We start from the raw sequence: 18,656 nt of genomic DNA on the forward strand, positions 1-18,656 counted from the left end.
CCAAATATTATTATAAATAAAATACAAAAATTATTTTCATACAAATATTTGTAATTATAAATTTTAAAAAATAAATTAGTACATACATTTTGTTTAGTTACTTCCCACCCTATAACACCACAAAATGAACAACCTGCACCTAAAATGATTTACACTATTAATATAAACATTTATCAACAAATTAATTTTCAATAATTAAATATTAATTAATAATTAAATATTAGTTATTAAACAATTATAATTAATGTACTTCCCACAATATTCCGTACAAAATTCACAACGGTAACTATTACATGAATAGTTTTTTTGTTTTATTATCAATTGCTTAAAATTGATTTACATCCCACCCCATACCGCTACAAAACCCACATCCCACATCTAAAATGTAAAAAAAATTCTTTGCACAATTAACATAATCAATTATTAATTAAATAAATATTATTAAATAAAAATCTTATTACAATTCATTACAATTATTCAACTTCCCACCCTTTACACCCATAATTCCCACAACCTGCACCTAAAATGAAACTTTACAAACAATAATTACACAATTAAAATTAATGTTCAATTAAATAAATAATAGTATTTAACAACTAATTATAAATTAAGTACAATTAATTTGCTCGCCACCCACTACACCAATAAACCCAAACCCCAGACCCCAAAAAATGTAATGAAACACCTAACATAATTAATTATCAATGAATTATTTAATAATAATTATCAACAAATTATTAATTAAATATAAATAACTTACTTCCCACGCTTACTCCTATGAGTCCCACAACCCGCACTTTGAAAAAAAATACACAATGACCATAATGAATGATCAGTTTATAGTTTCAGTGTTTGAAAGAGCATGAACGTGATCCGTTAGGGTATCAGAGTGCTTTACAAGGATAGCAAGTGAGTTACAAGATTTGGAACAGGCGATCATGAGAATACTTTGCAGGGATAGCAAGCTGTTAACAAAGAGTAGGAATAGGTGATCATGAGTACACTTGAGGGAGATAAACAAATGCTAGCAGGAGCAGAGGAAGACTGCACAGCAACCATCCTCTGCCCATTAAAGTGACAATGAGGTATGAATGATGGAAAATGATAAGCAACGACCATGGTACAAGAATTGCATAGGCTACATCTATGAAATCAAGACCGGATTACACAGGTAGAGTTCAAGTAGAGAGCAATAACATATTGCTAGGCTGCTGAGATGTATTTGCACTGAGCGTGTTTATGGAAGGAATTTGCCCATTGCATATTCATTATTTATAACTGCTTATCATTAGTTAATTAAAAAAGAAATAACTTTCCACCCTTGACCCCCATTAACCCCAAAACCTGCACCTAAAAAATACACAATTACCATAATTAATGATCAATTAATTAATATTAATTATCTAATTAATAATTAATTAAAAAACAAATGACTTCCCACCCTTTACCCCTATAACCCCACAACCCACACCAAAAAGAATTACACAATAACTACAATTAATTATCAATTAATTGTTTAATCTTAATTAACAACGAATTATTAATTAATTAAAATTAAATTACTTCCCATCCTTTACCTCTATAAACCCCAAAACCCGCACCTAAAATAATTACACAATAACCATAATCAATTATCAATTAACTAGTTGATATTAATTGGCAATTAATTATTAATTAATTAAAAATAAATTACTTCCTACCTTTTACCACTATAAACCCCGCAACCCACACATAAAAATGTACCCAAAAATATTTAAAAGCACAATTAACACTATTAAATATTAAATAAATAAATAAAATTACATTTAAAAAAGCATTAATTTATTATAATTAAATTACTTACCACCCTATTCCCCTATATACCCACAACCCCCTACGGAACTAAAAAATGCAAAATGTAATGACATTTAATTTAATAACTACAAAAAATGTAAAACATATATAAAAACACAAACATACTGATCCCCTAAAATTACATCACATACATTTAAAATATACACTCAAATACAAAACAATAATTAAAAACTCGATTTTTTAAACTATTATTTTACAATAGTGATGCCATCCATATATTAAAAATCGATATTACTTACCTTAAAATCAATATTCTTGTCCACAATATTCTTGCTCATGATATTTCTGTCACGATATTTCCAACTCGATAATTGTGTCAGTCGATATTACTGACTCGATATTTCGTCCGATTACCGACCAAGACCTTTAACTTTGATTGTTGCACAATTGCTTCTTGAGCAACCTGTGCCTTGAATAAATACAGCATTTTTACAAACTCTTTTCAGCGGCGGGCTGCCGACACGTCTGAAAATATAGGACTATGGGGTATGTCTACTGTTGAAAACTGTTTCTTCTCAATGGCTTTGGCTAGTACGATAGTTGGCAAAATTCACCAATCTAGGGGCACATTAGGATAACGGGCGGATCGCCACCGCCTGTATGGTGGTGGCGATTTGTCTGCCAAAAACCTCTGCCCACTACCAATTCCCCCTGCCACATTACCATGGCAGGGGGACCCGGGCAGACGGGAAGACCGTCTGCCGGTTTTCCGCCGGTAGGCAATCCACCCGATTGCCTCCCAGGTGGAAAAGCAGTTTATGTGTTTGTGGTGTCTGTTAGACACCGCCAGCCATATTACTTTGAGGGCGGAAGCATGCCTTTCCGTGGCTTGTGGGGGCCCGTTGCAGGCCCCCAGGGACTCTGGGGGGTGAACGTGGGGGGTACCTATGGCAGGCACCGCGCAGTGCCTGCCATGTTGTGCATGGAAGTGCACAACATGCCTTCCTGGCATTGTGGCGGGCGGTGAGGGGTGCACCGCCTGCCACAATGTTAGGAATGCAGGATGCATCCTAATGGCACCCACGGGACCCCGGCCCTCATGGCGGACTGTCCCTTTTTACGACGGGATGTCGGGCGGACAAAGTCCGCCAGCCATCCTAATGTGCCCTATAGTGCGCAGCAATTTGGAATCTGGAAACGGTTGTGCTGGGGCTCGATGTGCCCGAATAATGTTCAAATTGCCTGAGTTCTCTGGCACAACATGAGTCTTGATAAAAGGGTCCACCATTAAAGGACCTGAGGTACCTCACAACCCTCCGGAACTCCAACTATCCGAAGATTAGAGTGCAGTGAGTGGTTTTCCAACTTTTAATTTGATATTCCAGCTTAGACTTTTGCTTTTTAAACTGGCTAAACTCCTCCCACATTGAGCCAACTTGATCTTCTTGATGTGATATTCTGGATTCAGCTTCCTGTAGCCTGTCTGGAATTTATGTCATAGTTTCTTCAATTACATCCTTTACATCCTTCTGTGTATTTTGGTGCTGCACCGCTTCAAACCGAGATGGTACTACAGTTTAGAGCTGCAATTGCAAACTTGCCTCAGAAGTAGTATCCAACCTTACACACTGAGACACCTGATAATCAATGGCTTTCAACTGAGGTGGATATGAGGATGAGGCTGTTGCTAGGACCTGTGAATCTGCTGGTGCATGAATATTAGAGGGCTGAGATAACCCTAAATGGTCCGACGATGCTAACTTTCCATTTACATCAGAGGATACTCTTTTGTTTCTACTTGCTTTATGTTAGCATCTATGTTATAATATGGTATTTGGATTTATAAAGCGCATTACTGCCCTGAGGCATCTAAGCGCTATAAAAGATTACGGCAGCGAGTGTCAAGAAGGGGTAACAGGATGTGCTAAGTCCGGAATAACCAGGTTTTTACTGCTTTTCTAAAAGTAAGGAGGCTGGGCTCTGTTTTTATACCGAGAGGAAGTAAGTTCCATGTTTTAGTGGCTTAAAGCACTATGCTTTTTCCTCCCCTTCGGGCTTGTTTGAATATAGGCACTATTAATAATTGTGCCTTTGCTGACCAAAGATTTCTACCGTATAAGCCATTGTTGTATAATTTTTCTCCTTAATCTCATTATTCTTATTCAGCTTATTTGTTTCATTATCATGGTTCCCAACTTCCAGCCATGTGGGAGAGTTTGCTGCCGGCACAGCTCCTTCTACCACCCTGAGGAACATCTACAGCTCCAGCTTCTCCTTCCTTATAGGCAGTGGTCTCTCGTTCCTAATAGGCAGTGATCTGATGCTCTTCTGAGCAGAAAGGGCCTGTTGCCATCCCTTGCCCCTGGTGAAACTGAAGGCTCTGGTCTGCTCTCACTGAAAATTAGGCTTGTGCAGCGCGTTATTTTGTTCTCAGGGCCAAGGTTGAGGCAGAGTCCACATTTCCAATTAGGTTGGCAGCTTTAAAGTGTTTTCCCATATTTATAACAGCCTTCGTTCACTTCCTTCAAATGATAGTCAGTAAGCCGCCACCGGTAGGATACTATCGTTAGTTAAAGAAGACTTGGGCATGATGCCTTTTGGGGAAACACCTGGCCAGCGACTCACCAACGGGTGACCTGCAGATGCCTACTAGAACAGTCAAAGCTGTTGTCCCCAGTGTGAAATCTGGCAGCTTTCCCCATACTGCTAACTCCTTTATAAAGGTCCCTGCTGCTGTCAGCAAGCCTCTTCATGTCACAGTGCAGCGCTTTATTTAATTGGGATATGACAAATTCTAGCTATTTCGCCAGTAGAATTTCAGCTGTGCAACCCATGTAAGGATCCTTGCTGATGTCAAATTTTGGCCTGATGCTTTTGGGAAAAACCTGCCCAGTGACCCTCAGCCGGGTAAATTGCAAGTGCCGAATGGAATACCTACCCCCGGCGTGAAGCCCAGCTGCTTTTTCCATGTGGTGCACACCTTTATATAGATCCTTGCTGCGTTCAGAAACCACTTCATGCTGCTGCGCAGCACTACACTTAATCTTGATCTGATAAATTCTGGATATTTTTCTGGTTGCAATTCAGTTGTGCAGCCAGCAGCACTTTGCCGCCACAGCACCTATCATGTGGCGTTTTGGAAATGGATGCGACGTACAGAGAAGAGAAGGGGCCGCTGATGCATAGCAGCGGCTCATGTGGGACCTGCCCACTGTCTCTCAACCGCCACTCAAATAAACAGAAGTATGGGGGTCTAATTAGGTGTTTGACCTACTTTTCCCCAGAGGTCATGTTTCCACTGGAGACTCATCTTAAAAGCAATTCCCTGAAACTTTTTATTCCCGAAGTATTACTCAAAGATTTATTTTGTCACAGCTGGATTCGCTGTAAGAGGAGTCGCATTGTACTTCGCTAGAAGAGTGGACTGGTTGGTCTCTCAAATCAATAGAGATTTGGCTGAAAGTCAGGGTAACTGTTAATATTAAAAAAAATGTGGTCAGCTGCTATGCCTCAGTATTTAATGAACCAGATTCAATAAAACTGTTTTACAATGTTGCTATCGGAACGGTGGGTGCAATAATTTTAGGGGGTGATTTTAATTTCATTCAGGATTTAGGGGCTCATTACTGTGGCGGAGGAACCGCGGACCGCCGGTGGAGGTCCCTCCGCCATCTGACTCCCATTTCCTCCCACCACATTAGGAAGGCGGGGGGAATCGCTTTGTGACCGCACCGGTCACAAAGACTGCCCTCCAGCTTCTGCCACGGCAATCGTCACTATCGCCTGGCGGAGCGGTCAGCATGAGTGAAATGGCAGCGGTGCCTAGCAGGTACCGCCCACCAGAATACAATTCTGGCATCAGCCAGACTTTCCATGGCAGTGGAACTGCCATGGAAAGGCTGGTGGAGGCTGGGTTCTGGGGCCTGTTGCGGGCCCTCTCTGTGTGGGGGGAGGGTGTATGTGCACTGGGGTGGTACCCCCCTACATTTCCATGCACAACATGGCAGGCACAGCGTGGTGCCTGCCATGTTGTCCATGGAAATGCATTACGTTGTTTTTAGGTCTCGCTTACGCAGCACGAATGTGCTGCATAGGCAAAAAGATCTTTAGCTATCGCTTTGGCATTACAGCCAAAAACTTGCATGCGTTTCATTGCCTTCATTGACAACGCATGCACGTCTGGCGATTCACTTGCGGGAGCGAGCACCGCCATATGGCAGCAATTATCGCTCTTGCAAGGGAATCACGCAGCCCCCCCCCTTGCTGCCGCAAGAGGAACGCGCACACCTCCCCCTGCTGCCGGCGCTTTTTTTTTTCCATGTTGAAGGTCGCCTGCTGCTGCTGCTTTGTGTCAGCGCATTCTTTAGTTGGTTCAGGGGGTTATAATCGCCGTTGGGCAAGCACGCTGTGTGCTGCATCACTTTGATCAGACCCTCTCCCAGCAGGTAGCTTTAAACTACTTTTCATTGCCGTTTTACCTTTAGAAATTAACTTAATGTGGATTAAAATTGAACATCCGGGCTCTCTCACTGCGAGGTCCTTATCAGTTACAGTATACAGCAACATTGCAAAGACCATTCTGTATTTGATTTTCTTGAAGTGAGTGGAAAGCGTGGCAGTGTGTGAGTTTATTGGATCCTGTGACGTGTAGCAAACAATCACAGCTGAGACACGAGTGGCCTGTTCCACTGCAGTGATTGATTGTAGTGAAGCACAGCTGTAAGAATGTCCTGTTCCATCGAGTCCAGTTTGGTGGTGGCTGTCGCATTATTACACACGTCATTTGAGGACACATGTGAAATGTTATGTGGACGGTGTTTGGCGAGTAAGCTCACATTCTGTCATTAAGCCTGTGCTGTGCCTTCACCATTTTAGGATTAACAGTGTGAAAATACACCCTGTCCGAAACCAAATGACTCTTTGAAAATGTTTTCTGAAGGCTAGAGCAAACAAGTTAATAATGCTACTTATAACGCATTTATTTCTTGTGTCGGACAATTGCTGACGTGTGAATCAACACTATTTTTTCGTCTTTGTTCATTATGTGTCCCATGATCCACAGAACAAAGAAGCAATCAACATAATGTAAATCTCAAGAGAGTTGCAAGGTATACCTTAAATATTTAATTTCATCTTCTGTGCACTGCATGTGATGGCAGTGTCTATGCCCAACCGTGGGGCAAAGCACCTGCCACACATCTGGATTCCTACTCTCCTTGTTGCCAATCTTGCTTTCATTCCATTTCCTTGCTAGAGAACAAATATGTTTCCCTGTCCACCTGCCCTCTTTCTTTATTGTCTTCTTTCTCATTGTTTCGGTTTCCTTCTATGCAGTATCTTACCTTTTTTTTCTTGACTTCCCTGGTGTAGATTCCTGGTGTTTCCTTTACAGTGTGTTCCTTATTATTTTGTTGTACAGCGCTTGTGTGGACGTGGTTTATACAACCATTAAAAAGAAATGATATAAAAAGTATAGGAATTTCTTCAGATAAAGGTTCTAATGTGTTTGGCTACAACACGTTTGGAATCTATCATGGCTTGCCCACTGCAAATAAAATCCATGGGTAGTGTCAACCTGTGGGATGGATGTAATTCAGGGGTAACTTTAGCCCACTTTCTTCCCCTGTGACACTTTGGTGTAAGAATGTAGTTGTAGGCCGACACATGATGCGGAGTAGTGGTAGAAAAATCTGTCTAATTTGCTTTTCTGCAATTACATGGAATTTTGGGAAAATTATATGAAATTACACATAATCATATGAAATCTCAAAATGGCATTTGGCTCTGTATTTTAGGATCATTTCATACTAATAAAAGGGAGCAAAAAGCATAAGTAACTACCAAATATTTGCTACTTACAGCAGCGTTACACACTTTTTGCAGAGGCTTAGTGCAGAGGCCAGTAGATGATGGAGGCCCTAAGAGCTGCATATGCTATCTGTACAGTCACAGGAGTAGTCAAAACTTCCTGGCTTCAAGGAGTAACATCCGTACAAGTGGCTAACTTGATCACTCTTACTAGGGCGTTTCTGAACAGCTGAATGTGAAGTTTTTCACTGATAGTCAGTATGGCATTGGTGTCATTCATGACTTCTGACAGCTATGGTTACAAGGGGATTTATGGCCTTGTCATAATCCCCCATATGCAATGGTGCACGTCATGAGACTGTTGGAGGCATTGCAACTACCTGCCAAAATTGTGGTTGTGAAATGTTCCACCCACCGCAGCAGAGTTGATTATGTGACAATTGGTACCATTACTCTGATGAAATCAAAGAGCTTGTACAATTAATGGTGAATATGTTAACAAATCTGAAAATGAGGCCAATTACAACCTTTTGTGAACAAAAGCTGATACGTGGGTGCAAGTTAAGAGGTTACAGGAGGAAGTACCACAAGCAGTACAGCAAAGTTGGGTAAGAGCAGGCTGTGTCAAAAGAGATGATGACATCTGGGTTTCAACAGATGGAAGACCTGTGTTGCCAGATAGCTGGCTTTCTCCAATGGCTAGAAATGTTCATGGTCCTGTTCATGTAGGGAGAGATACCATGGTCAGATTGTTTCACCGAACTTGGATCAACCCCCAATTTAGGTTGTTGGCCGAAGGATTGTGTCATAGCTGTGTTATTTGCCAACAGATTAATGGAAGGAAAAGAACCGCAGTGACACAGAGCCGCATAGGAAGATCGGATGGGCCATTCAACAGGATAGGATGCGGTTGGACTTTATTGAGATACATGAGTGTGCAACAGGCTGGTGATTGGCTGTATCTTTTCACGTCGGGTTAAGCTAACCAGAGCAGAAGAAATGACAGTCTCACAGGAGCTAAGTTGTTGTTGAGGGAACTGAACCCCAGGTTCAGTTTCCCAACTTTGCTGGAGTCAGACTGAGGGACTCATTTCAATAATGAGATCCTTAAATTGTTGTGCATCATTGGAAGTGGAGAAAAGACTATATTGCAGTTATCGACCCGAGGCTTCTAGTAGGGAGGGGCAAGTCAACGGGACTGAAATTATGACTGGCTAAAGTGTGTTCCTCAACATCTCTGAAGTGGCCGTATGCTTTGCCTCTTGTGTTAATGAGTCTTCACAGCATTCCTGATCAGAGGACAGGACTGTCACCCCATGAGATCATTATGGGTAGAACAATGAGACTGCCAGCCGCGCCTGCAAATGCGCTTGTGAAAATTACAGATGATAGAACTAGCTGATGTGGTGCATTCCGTGTCTCACCAGGTTGGAGCTTCTACCACCCCAGTGCATCAGGAGCAGTGCCATGACCACACTCCCGGTGACTGGGTCTTGGTGAAGAAACACGTCTAGAAAACATATTTGGAACCTTAATGGCGTAGACAATACTAGGTTATCCTCATTATGAACACTGCTGTTAAGTTGGAGGTCTCTATAGAGCAGTGGGAAGAGGTTGAGCAAGTCACAGAGATTCAGCAAAAGCCTGTAAAAGTACATGCATGGCCTTAGGGGTATCTTGGTGAGTCGACATTTGAGGTTGAGAAAGGAGACTCTCTGCCTGTAGCACTGACTGAGCCAGATTCAGACCCTGATGAAGGACCTAGTGCTGTTGTAAGCCAAGTGCAACCTGGAGACTGTTGGCTGAGAAGGCAGGCGAGAGATGAGACTGCCTAGAGAACGTGTGCCCAACACTTTCCCATAGGATACTGAGGATTCTGGTCTAAGTGAAAGTGAAGACAAAAGATCTGTGCTAAGGAGATCAAAGAGAGCCAAAGTACCCTGTTAGAGTTACTCATCCCCTGAACAGACAATTCCAATTGAACCACCATGAATTTAGACTTGTGGCTGAACTGTGTTTCGACTTACTTTGCCACAGAAAAGCTTGACATGATTTATCATTAGTTTAATTTCCAGACTGAACTTTGTGATATGCTTTTGAACAAATGAGACTGTGGTAAAAAAAAATGGAAGAAGATTATCTAGGCCCGAGTTGGTGAAGGAGCTTAAGAGTGTCATTTTATGAGAAGATGGAGTAGGGTTAGCGACGACTCATGAAGACTTTGTAAATATTTGCGCTACATGATTTATTGATAAATCAAAAAAAACCACATCAGTGCACATCATATATAGTCTCTTTTATCCATGTGCATTTAGCACGCAAAGACACGACTTCTTAATCCAAAGGAATCACGGAGTGTAGACAACTTCCAGATTTTATTTCTTTTAAAACAAGGTTCTTCACAGCCGATGCGCGTTTCGCCCCCTATGGGCTTCCTCAAGGCTGTAAGTCATACATACAAAAATAAATTACAGTCTATTTTTCAATAATATTATTTATAATACATATTTGTTTATGATTATTACATCCATCTTATTAGATGTCATAATCACCTCATCACCTCATGCAATTTTGTGTAAAACCATCTGTGACACACCCATCAGTGGTTGCTTTATACACACCATGACGCTTATTATCATGCCTCACGCGTCGCAGCCAATATTTGTGCTACAACACATGACGCACGAAAGTGCAGAAAGAACAGCCACCACGCGAGACCACCAACACAGGAACCATGCGAGTGACCTGGCTCTATCAACACATAACCAAACCTGTTCCGAAAAAAGATAAACAGATAAGAAATAAGAAGATAGGCCATGATTTAAAAACTGAACACAGCTCCAAAAATCTTGTGCAAGTGCTCAATACCCAACTCTGTGCACTGTGAAACACGTCTATAGGAAATGCTCACCTAAATCCAATTTGTACAGTTCTCTATATACCGACGTCTATACCGTTCAAAACTCCCTATGGAGAATAAAACACAATGTTGTATAGAGTAATCAGTTATTTTTGTATTATTTTAAAACCATTCGTATCATTTCCAACGTATATGCGCACTGTCACCTTTTGCCCATGTCTCAGGATCTTACCTTGGATAATGATCCTCACTTTCCCACTATTATAGATGTCAATTGCCCTCATTCATTGCAGTGGTGGAGACATTATAAGTTCCAACTGCGATAAAAACAAAGTCAATGTATCAGCCCGGACCTCAGTATAAACACGAAACATGGGAGCCCTCAAAACGCCCAGTTTGCTATGACTTCCCATTATATGTTCGATATCCAGCATGCTCACCCCCTCATATGTCTAGATATTTATTGAGGGCTCCCAATAGTATGTATACATCCAGTATAAAGACATCAGCAATTAAAGCTATTTAACCAACTTATCACGTACTCTCCCTCTATAACCACAATGCACTTTCCCACTGAATATGCATCCAAACTGATTATGAGCATATACCGGAGGTTATATTAAAACTCCTTGTAGCATATTCTTTGTAATTCATTTAGTGCCAGAGTATACATTCCTGTTTGACCTTCTTATGCTTCACATTTCTCATATGCGGATCTTACTTCATCTATTTCAACGCTCCCGATACTTCCTATGGTACTCTTTAATGTCCTCAGGGTCTATGGATTAGACTAAGGCTTATGAAGTTAGACCAATACATGTTTGTATTAGTACGTATACTATGTAGTTTGACGCTAGAGAACACACGTTCATCCACTGCCTCACACAGCACGGTTAACTCGCCGCTCATCTTCTACTCACCATAAAACCCGAGATGTGTCTCTGACCGATGTGTAAACGCGACCAGGTTCCATCTTGTCCTTCTCCGTCGCGCATATTTGTCTATGACCACTTCCTGTAATGGAGCGCGAAGTAGGACTATTTTTTCACCCGATACCGAAAAGATCGAATATGCTGCAGCCATCTTGTGCTGGCTTGTAAGAGCATCTCGAGACATGTAATATGTGTCCTTGTCATTAATCCCTCTTCATAGCAATATATATTTTCATTGGGCATGTTGATCTGTAATTACCATCCGTATACGTAGGCCCATATATTTAAAATTATGCCCCGAGCTAATATCACACATAGGTAGCGTTCATTTATGGCGACCTCACTATATATAACAGATCGAAAAGAGAGGTTATTGGCCAGCTAATACCGCTTGTGGTGGCACGTTATTATCTTTTACCTCAAAATCAGTTGAAACATGGTACAATATACCGGCACTCACACCCGGTGGCTGTCCCATCTGCCAAACATATCCTATACCGGAACTGAACACGTCATTATCATATATCCTTTCATCACGGATTTAGCATCTATATTCAACCTGACCATATATCGCTATTTCAAAGTACGCAAGTATCTAAAATATATTTGTATATCTAATGATTAATTATATACATGCATCATTTTACAACTAACTACATATATTAAAACTTATGTTATTATGGACATATGTACATCTTCTACTCATGATTTGTCCAATTTTTAAAAACAATCAAAATATATATTTTATTTATACCTTATTCAATACTGACTTTGACCCTTTATACGTCATGGTATGTCCACATCTAATGCAACAGCTTGTTCTTGTTGTTTAGTATTAGAGAATGCCGACTTATCCCTGTTACCTAGCACTTTTTCCCCTTCACATACTATTTGACTCTCATTGTTCTTGACATCTTATTCTCAATATGTATTTCAAAAATGTATACATTTTGTTATATTATTCAACCAACTCATTTGGATAGAAATCTACCCTTTTAGTTATTACCACAGATATCTTATGTTCTTGGTATAAGGTTCTGACCATCTTAGTATATAGTGCCAAAAACAGAGATTTTACATGTTATTTAAGCAGATCTATCTATATACTATAGGAATTCAAACATCTCTTTGTCCATATTAGCGCCGAGTTCAACCGCCCGTAGAGAGATGCTGTCCATATTAGCGCCGAGTTCAACCGCCCGTAGAGAGATGCTCTCCATTTGGCGTAATTTAAGGATCCTATTGCCTCCCCTTGTACCTGCCACTGCCACGTCTATCCCATGAAATCCTATTTTATGCAGTTCATTATGAGCATGTGTTGTATTAAAATGTGCTGCAAAAGGATATTGCATGTTGTTGTTTCGTATGGCTCGGATATGCTCTTGTATTCTCTCTTTTAGTGGCCTTATTATGCTGCCTATGTATATTTGGTTACGTATACATTTAAGTCAGTAGACCGTATAAGTAGTGTTACAGTTGATGAAATGATTTATATTATGTATTTTGAGGGTATTGTACTGAAATTTAATGGTTTTATTCATCGCAAAACAGCAAATACTGCATCCTCCACATTTATAAAACCCCTTTGGTGCTGTTGGTAACCATGTAGTTAATCTTTTGGGAGGAATATAACTAGGGCATAATTCTTTTCTTAGTGTCTTCCCTTTAATAAAGGTGATTGGTGGTTTAGCACCTATCTTGTCATGTATACTGGTGTCCTCGTTTAGGAGGTGCCAGTGCTTTTTCAATATCCTATACAGATCTGTACTTGCTGAGCTGTATGGCACGATGAATCGTATTTTGTTGCTATTCATACTGGTTTTCTTCTTTTTACGTTTGAGTAGTGAATTCCTATTTTTCTTTTCGATCAGCTTTAGGGCCTTCGAGACAGTATCCCTCTTATAGCCTCTAGCTAAAAATCTCTTTTCTACCAATAGTAGTTAATCATTTAATCTGCTCTCATCACTACAGTTTCTCTTGGTTCGTACCATCTCCCCATAGAGGATAGCCTTAATTTGTGAGATGGGATGGGCACTTTCTGCATGCAATAGTGCATTGCATGCAGTTGCTTTTCTGTATGGTACTGAAAGCAGTTTCTCATTCTTCACAACAATGGTGATGTCCAAAAAATGAATGCTAGACAAGCCATGTTCTTTTGTAAATCTTAGATTGAAGGGATTGATGTTCATATGTTCAAAAAACTGATCTAGTTCCTCTAAAGATCCCGCCCAGAACATTAACATATCATCTATATATCTACCTAGATATAAGATGTTATTCAGTAGATGCACCGGTCCTTTTCGCCATATGTGTATTAGCTCAAAGTATCCCATATAGAGGTTGGCCAGTGAGGGAGAAAATTTCGCCCCCATGGCCACACCTCTAATTTGGTGGAACCAATCCCCATTGTGTAAGAAAATGTTATTTTTTAGAACCAGTTCAATCATTGCCATTAGCATTTTAGAATGTTCATTGGTTTCTATTGGTCTTGTGTCTAAGAAGTCATGTACTGCTTTTAGACCCATTTCATAGGGTATGCTCGGATATAACGAGCATACGTCCATTGTGACCAGGTAATGACCAGGTACCCATTCTACGTCCCCAATTTTGTTGAGGACGTCCCCCGTATCTTGTATAAATGAGGGCAGATTGGTGACCATAGGCTGGAGGAATAGATCAATATACTCTGAGATCTTTTCCTTTGGAGACCCAATGCCAGCTATAATGGGTCTCCCTGGAGGGAATTGATCCCCTTTGTGCACTTTAGGTAAACAGTAAATGCAAGGATATGTTGGTAAATAGTTAAATAAGTATTTCATCTCCATGTCTGAAATTAGACATTGTTCGTTCCAAGATTTAAGATGGTTGAATATTACTTCTTTGGTATCATTAATAGGGTTGCCGCTGAGCTTGGCGTAAGTACTTGTGTCGCCAAGTTGTCTGTTAATCTCTGCGACATAGTCCAATGGTTCATCAGTACTATGTTTTCTCCCTTGTCAGCCTCTCGGATGACAAGAGAGTCCATAGTTTTGAGACTTGTCACTGCCTTGCGTTATGCCATAGTGATGTTTTGCCTTTTAGGCCTCTGACTCGTGTGGTATTTGTCTTCCAATTTGTATAGATCTAACGTGACATTGTGTTGGAATCTCTCAATATTGTTCCCTCCTGATAACTGTGGTGTAAATCTCGATTTTACTCTAAACCCACTGTTTATATATGTGTAGGTGTTGAGATCCAAATCAACAGCTACCGATTCCAAACTAGGCACCTCATCCCCTTCTTCCAAGCTCAACATCAGATGTACATCTTTAATATCCTGGATGGAGGGGTTATGGTTATCGATATTCATTCGTACACCCCTATTCGTATCTTGTAGCTTGTCTTGAAAATGTTTAAACAGTTTCAAATTTCTAGTAAATTTGAAACAACTGATATGAAATAAGGCAAAATCTGGTGTAGCACTGGGACAGAAACCAAGTCCTTTGCTTAGTATTTTAATTTCAACATTTGACAACACATGATCATAAAGATTGACAATATTAATCTTGTCACACGTATCCATAATCAAAGCATCTTTCATATCTTTTGATTGCGAGTCCCTGACCTTGTTGTGTTTTCTTTTTGCTCCTGTTCTTTTATTCCCCCTCTTGGTTTTTTTTGGTTCATATATTTTTTTGAAAGCTTCTTTGTTGCCCTTTCTGAAGCGTTGCAATTCTATAAAAAAGGGATCTGGGGCCAAGCCTGACGCACCACTAGATGTTTTAGCTGACTCGTTACTTGTCGTGCTACTTATGCTGGATATGTCAGACATGCTAGTTGTTTCTGCTGACTGTGACGTACTGGCTGAATCTTCTCTATTATTGTAAGGTTTGATATTGTCAAACTTTCTTGCGAAGGTGTATACCCTGCTATTTTTGTAATCTCGTTCGTCACGTTTGATTTTCTGAGATTTCTTTTCACACAGATACATCTGATGTTTCTGCAGCTCATCTTTTAAGATGGCCCAATTTCGTTCGGCCACTTCAGGTAGATTCATTTCCTTTATTTCTTTCTCTAGACTAGAAATTTCACAGAGAAGCTTCTCCCGTTTTAACTCAGCATCTCTTATAAGAATGTCCATCTTTCCCATAGAGGAATGTAACAACAATTTTTCTCACTCCTTGAGGTGTCCTTTATCCACATCCTCAAAAGAGGGGAAAATAGGAACTCGTAGTCCTCTTGGTACCTGTTCTTTACTGATGTATTTACTCAAGACAGTGGCATCCCACCATCGGAAAAGTTCTTGTTTTTTTATTTTTTCGAATCTCATGAATTTCTGTCGCATTCCTTCCTTAGTCAACAGCTTGGGATTCGCTAGGTTTTTCCCAGGGTTCTCACTAAATAAATCCTCAAACAGGGCATCCCTATTGTCATCAAAGGTGGCCATTTTGTTATTTGTATTCTATCCAACAGTAAATTTGTTCATTCAATAATTTCAAATAGCAAACAAATAGTGAAGTTTCAAATTAACATTTGCTAATGCAATTGTATCTTTATACACCCATTTGTAATCTAAGTACTGAGAATAGTGAGTGCTAGATCATCAAAGTATTCACATACACATTTGAACAGGAAGGAGGGATTTGCTGTATCCGATCTGCACATCAACACTTGTCTCTTTGTTAGCCAAGAACAGTAGTTGTGAAAATATACCGATTTTTGAGTGCAACTTAGATGTGAAAAATGCTTATCCTCCTAAAGCATTGACCATAGACAGTCTGCCCACCTTAGGTGTTACAAAAACCCACATCAGTGCACATCATATATAGTCTCTTTTATCCATGTGCATTTAGCACACAAAGACACGACCTCTTAATCCAAAGGAATCACGTAGTGTAGACAACGTCCAGATTTTATTTCTTTTAAAACAAGGTTCTTCACAGCCGACGCGCGTTTCGCCCCCTATGGGCTTTCTCAAGGCTGTAAGTCATACATACAAAAATAAATTACAGTCTATTTTTCAATAATATTATTTATAATACATATTTGTTTATGATTATTACATCCATCTTATTAGATGTCATAATCACCTCATGCAATTTTGTGTAAAACCATCTGTGACACACCCATCGGTGGTTGCTTTATACAGACATGACACTTATTATCATGCCTCACGCGTTGCAGCCAATATTTGTGCTACAACACATGACGCACGAAAGTGCAGAAAGAACCGCCACCACGCGAGACCACCAACACAGGAACCATGTGAGTAACCTGGCTCTACCAACACATAACCAAACCTGTTCCGAAAAAAAGATAAACAGATAAGAAATAAGAAGATAGGCCATGATTTAAAAACTGAACACAGCTCCAAAAATCTTGTGAAAGTGCTCAATACCCAACTCTGTGCACTGTGAAGCACGTCTATAGGAAATGCTCACCTAAATCCAATTCGTACAGTTCTCTATATACCGACGTCTATACTGCTCAAAACTCCCTATGGAGATTAAAACACAATGTTGTATAGAGTAATCAGTTATTTTTGTATTATTTTAAAACCACGTGATTTTTTGACTTTGTTTGACATCTGCATGAGTAAAAGCATACTGAACAAATCTGCATGAGGGAAAGTCTCTGCTTAATGGTCTGATTCCAGAGAAGGCATGGAAACTGATAAACACAATCGGAGTTGGTTCATATTATCAGGTGTACTTATAGCTGTGATTGTCGTACTAATTGTTTTGCTTGTAGGATTATACTCACCCTTGAGTCCCAACTCAGTTGAAATTAGATCTAGAACTACCCTTAGAACCTCACTTTCTACTGACAATAGTTTAATGGACTTGATTTTTTTAAAACTCTTTTTATTAAGGAAAAACAAAGGAAATACTTACAGAAAGAAAAATAACATCAAATAAACAAACCAAAACATCGGGTGATGTCATACATTATGCATCATATGGGTTATTGTGGAGAGGTACAGGATCACATGTGTATGTGAATAAAATTTCCTAGGCAGTTAAACATTGGAAACCAAGTGACATAAAATGAAAACAGAAAGAAGATTCAGAAAAAATTACATGTAAAAATACATCATTTTAATAAACATAGTTAAAAATCATATAGTTTACTCCCTAGTGTATACTATATGATGGTACATAAACAAATTAAAAACCATACATTTATACAGAGACATTGACTGTAAAAAATGGACAACCAAACAACTGAAAATAATTGGTGCCCAAAAACAGTGGCGAATAAACTCGACGCGCGTTTCGGCGTGGAAAACGCCTTCCTCGGGAGCCACACAGATTTATCTGAAACATAAGTACTTTGTGATTATGTTTCAGATAAATCTGTGTGGCTCCTGAGAAAGGCGTTTTCCACGCCGAAACGCGCGTCGAGTTTATTCGCCACTGTTTTTGGGCACCAATTATTTTCAGTTGTTTGGTTGTCCATTTTTTACAGTCAATGTCTCTGTATAAATGTATGGTTTTTAATTTGTTTATGTACCATCATATAGTATACACTAGGGAGTAAACTATATGATTTTTAACTATGTTTATTAAAATGATTTTTTTTTACATGTAATTTTTTCTGAATCTTCTTTCTGTTGGTTTCCAATGTTTAACTGCCTAGGAAATTTTATTCACATATTGTTATCCCTGTCCTAGGAGTTTGTTTTATGCAACTGTTCAGGGGGTCCTTGTTTTTTACAATCCCTACAGGATCACATGTGGCAATGTTTAATACTAGGATCGTAGGGATTCTTGCGTGTCCAATTCCAGCAGTGGCATCGGTGGTTCACAGATCTCTCTTCGGTGACTATTCCATGCCCCCCATACCTTTCCCCATTTCTTCGGGCAACCCCAGGCCACATACACTGATTTCTCTCTGAACATACACCAGTCAAGGTCTTCCGCCAACTTAGAACCTTGGGGTGGCTGACTGACTCCCCAGAGCTGAGCAACATTTTGTTTAGCCACCAATATACGCCAGCGTCACCCATTGCTTCTGGTAAAATGTTTAGATCTGTGGGTTCCCACACATTCAACAGACAGCTTCGGGCTTCTGGTCGTATCTCTTCACCCAAAACTTCCTTTATTTCATCATGGATCTTCGCCCAAAATATCTGTATCACCGCACAGTGCCAAAGTATATGCATTAAGGGGCCAGGTTCTCCACACTATCTTCTACACTCTCCACTCCCCCCTTGTCCCATCCGCACCAATCGAGGCCCAGTGATATAGGATCTATGCAGTATCTTCAGTTGCACAAGTTGG

At 40.0% G+C, this 18,656-nt stretch overlaps 1 protein-coding gene across 1 annotated transcript in view; it reads right to left on the reverse strand.

The window, feature by feature from the left end:
* TNFAIP2 (TNF alpha induced protein 2) overlaps window positions 1-18,656 on the reverse strand; it is a 357,846-nt gene that overhangs the window by 186,641 nt on the left and 152,549 nt on the right. Inside the window, exons 1-2 of the mRNA XM_078660234.1 lie at window positions 11,383-11,409; window positions 10,695-10,779 (exon numbers count right to left, since the gene is read on the reverse strand). Coding sequence (XP_078516360.1) covers window positions 10,695-10,746 — 52 coding nt within the window. The 5' untranslated portion in view covers window positions 10,747-10,779; window positions 11,383-11,409. Of the gene's footprint in view, window positions 1-10,694; window positions 10,780-11,382 lie in introns of the transcript that reaches the window.

The sequence above is a fragment of the Lissotriton helveticus genome, chromosome 9, assembly GCF_964261635.1.
Source record: "Lissotriton helveticus chromosome 9, aLisHel1.1, whole genome shotgun sequence".
Classification (NCBI taxonomy): Eukaryota; Metazoa; Chordata; class Amphibia; order Caudata; family Salamandridae; genus Lissotriton; species Lissotriton helveticus.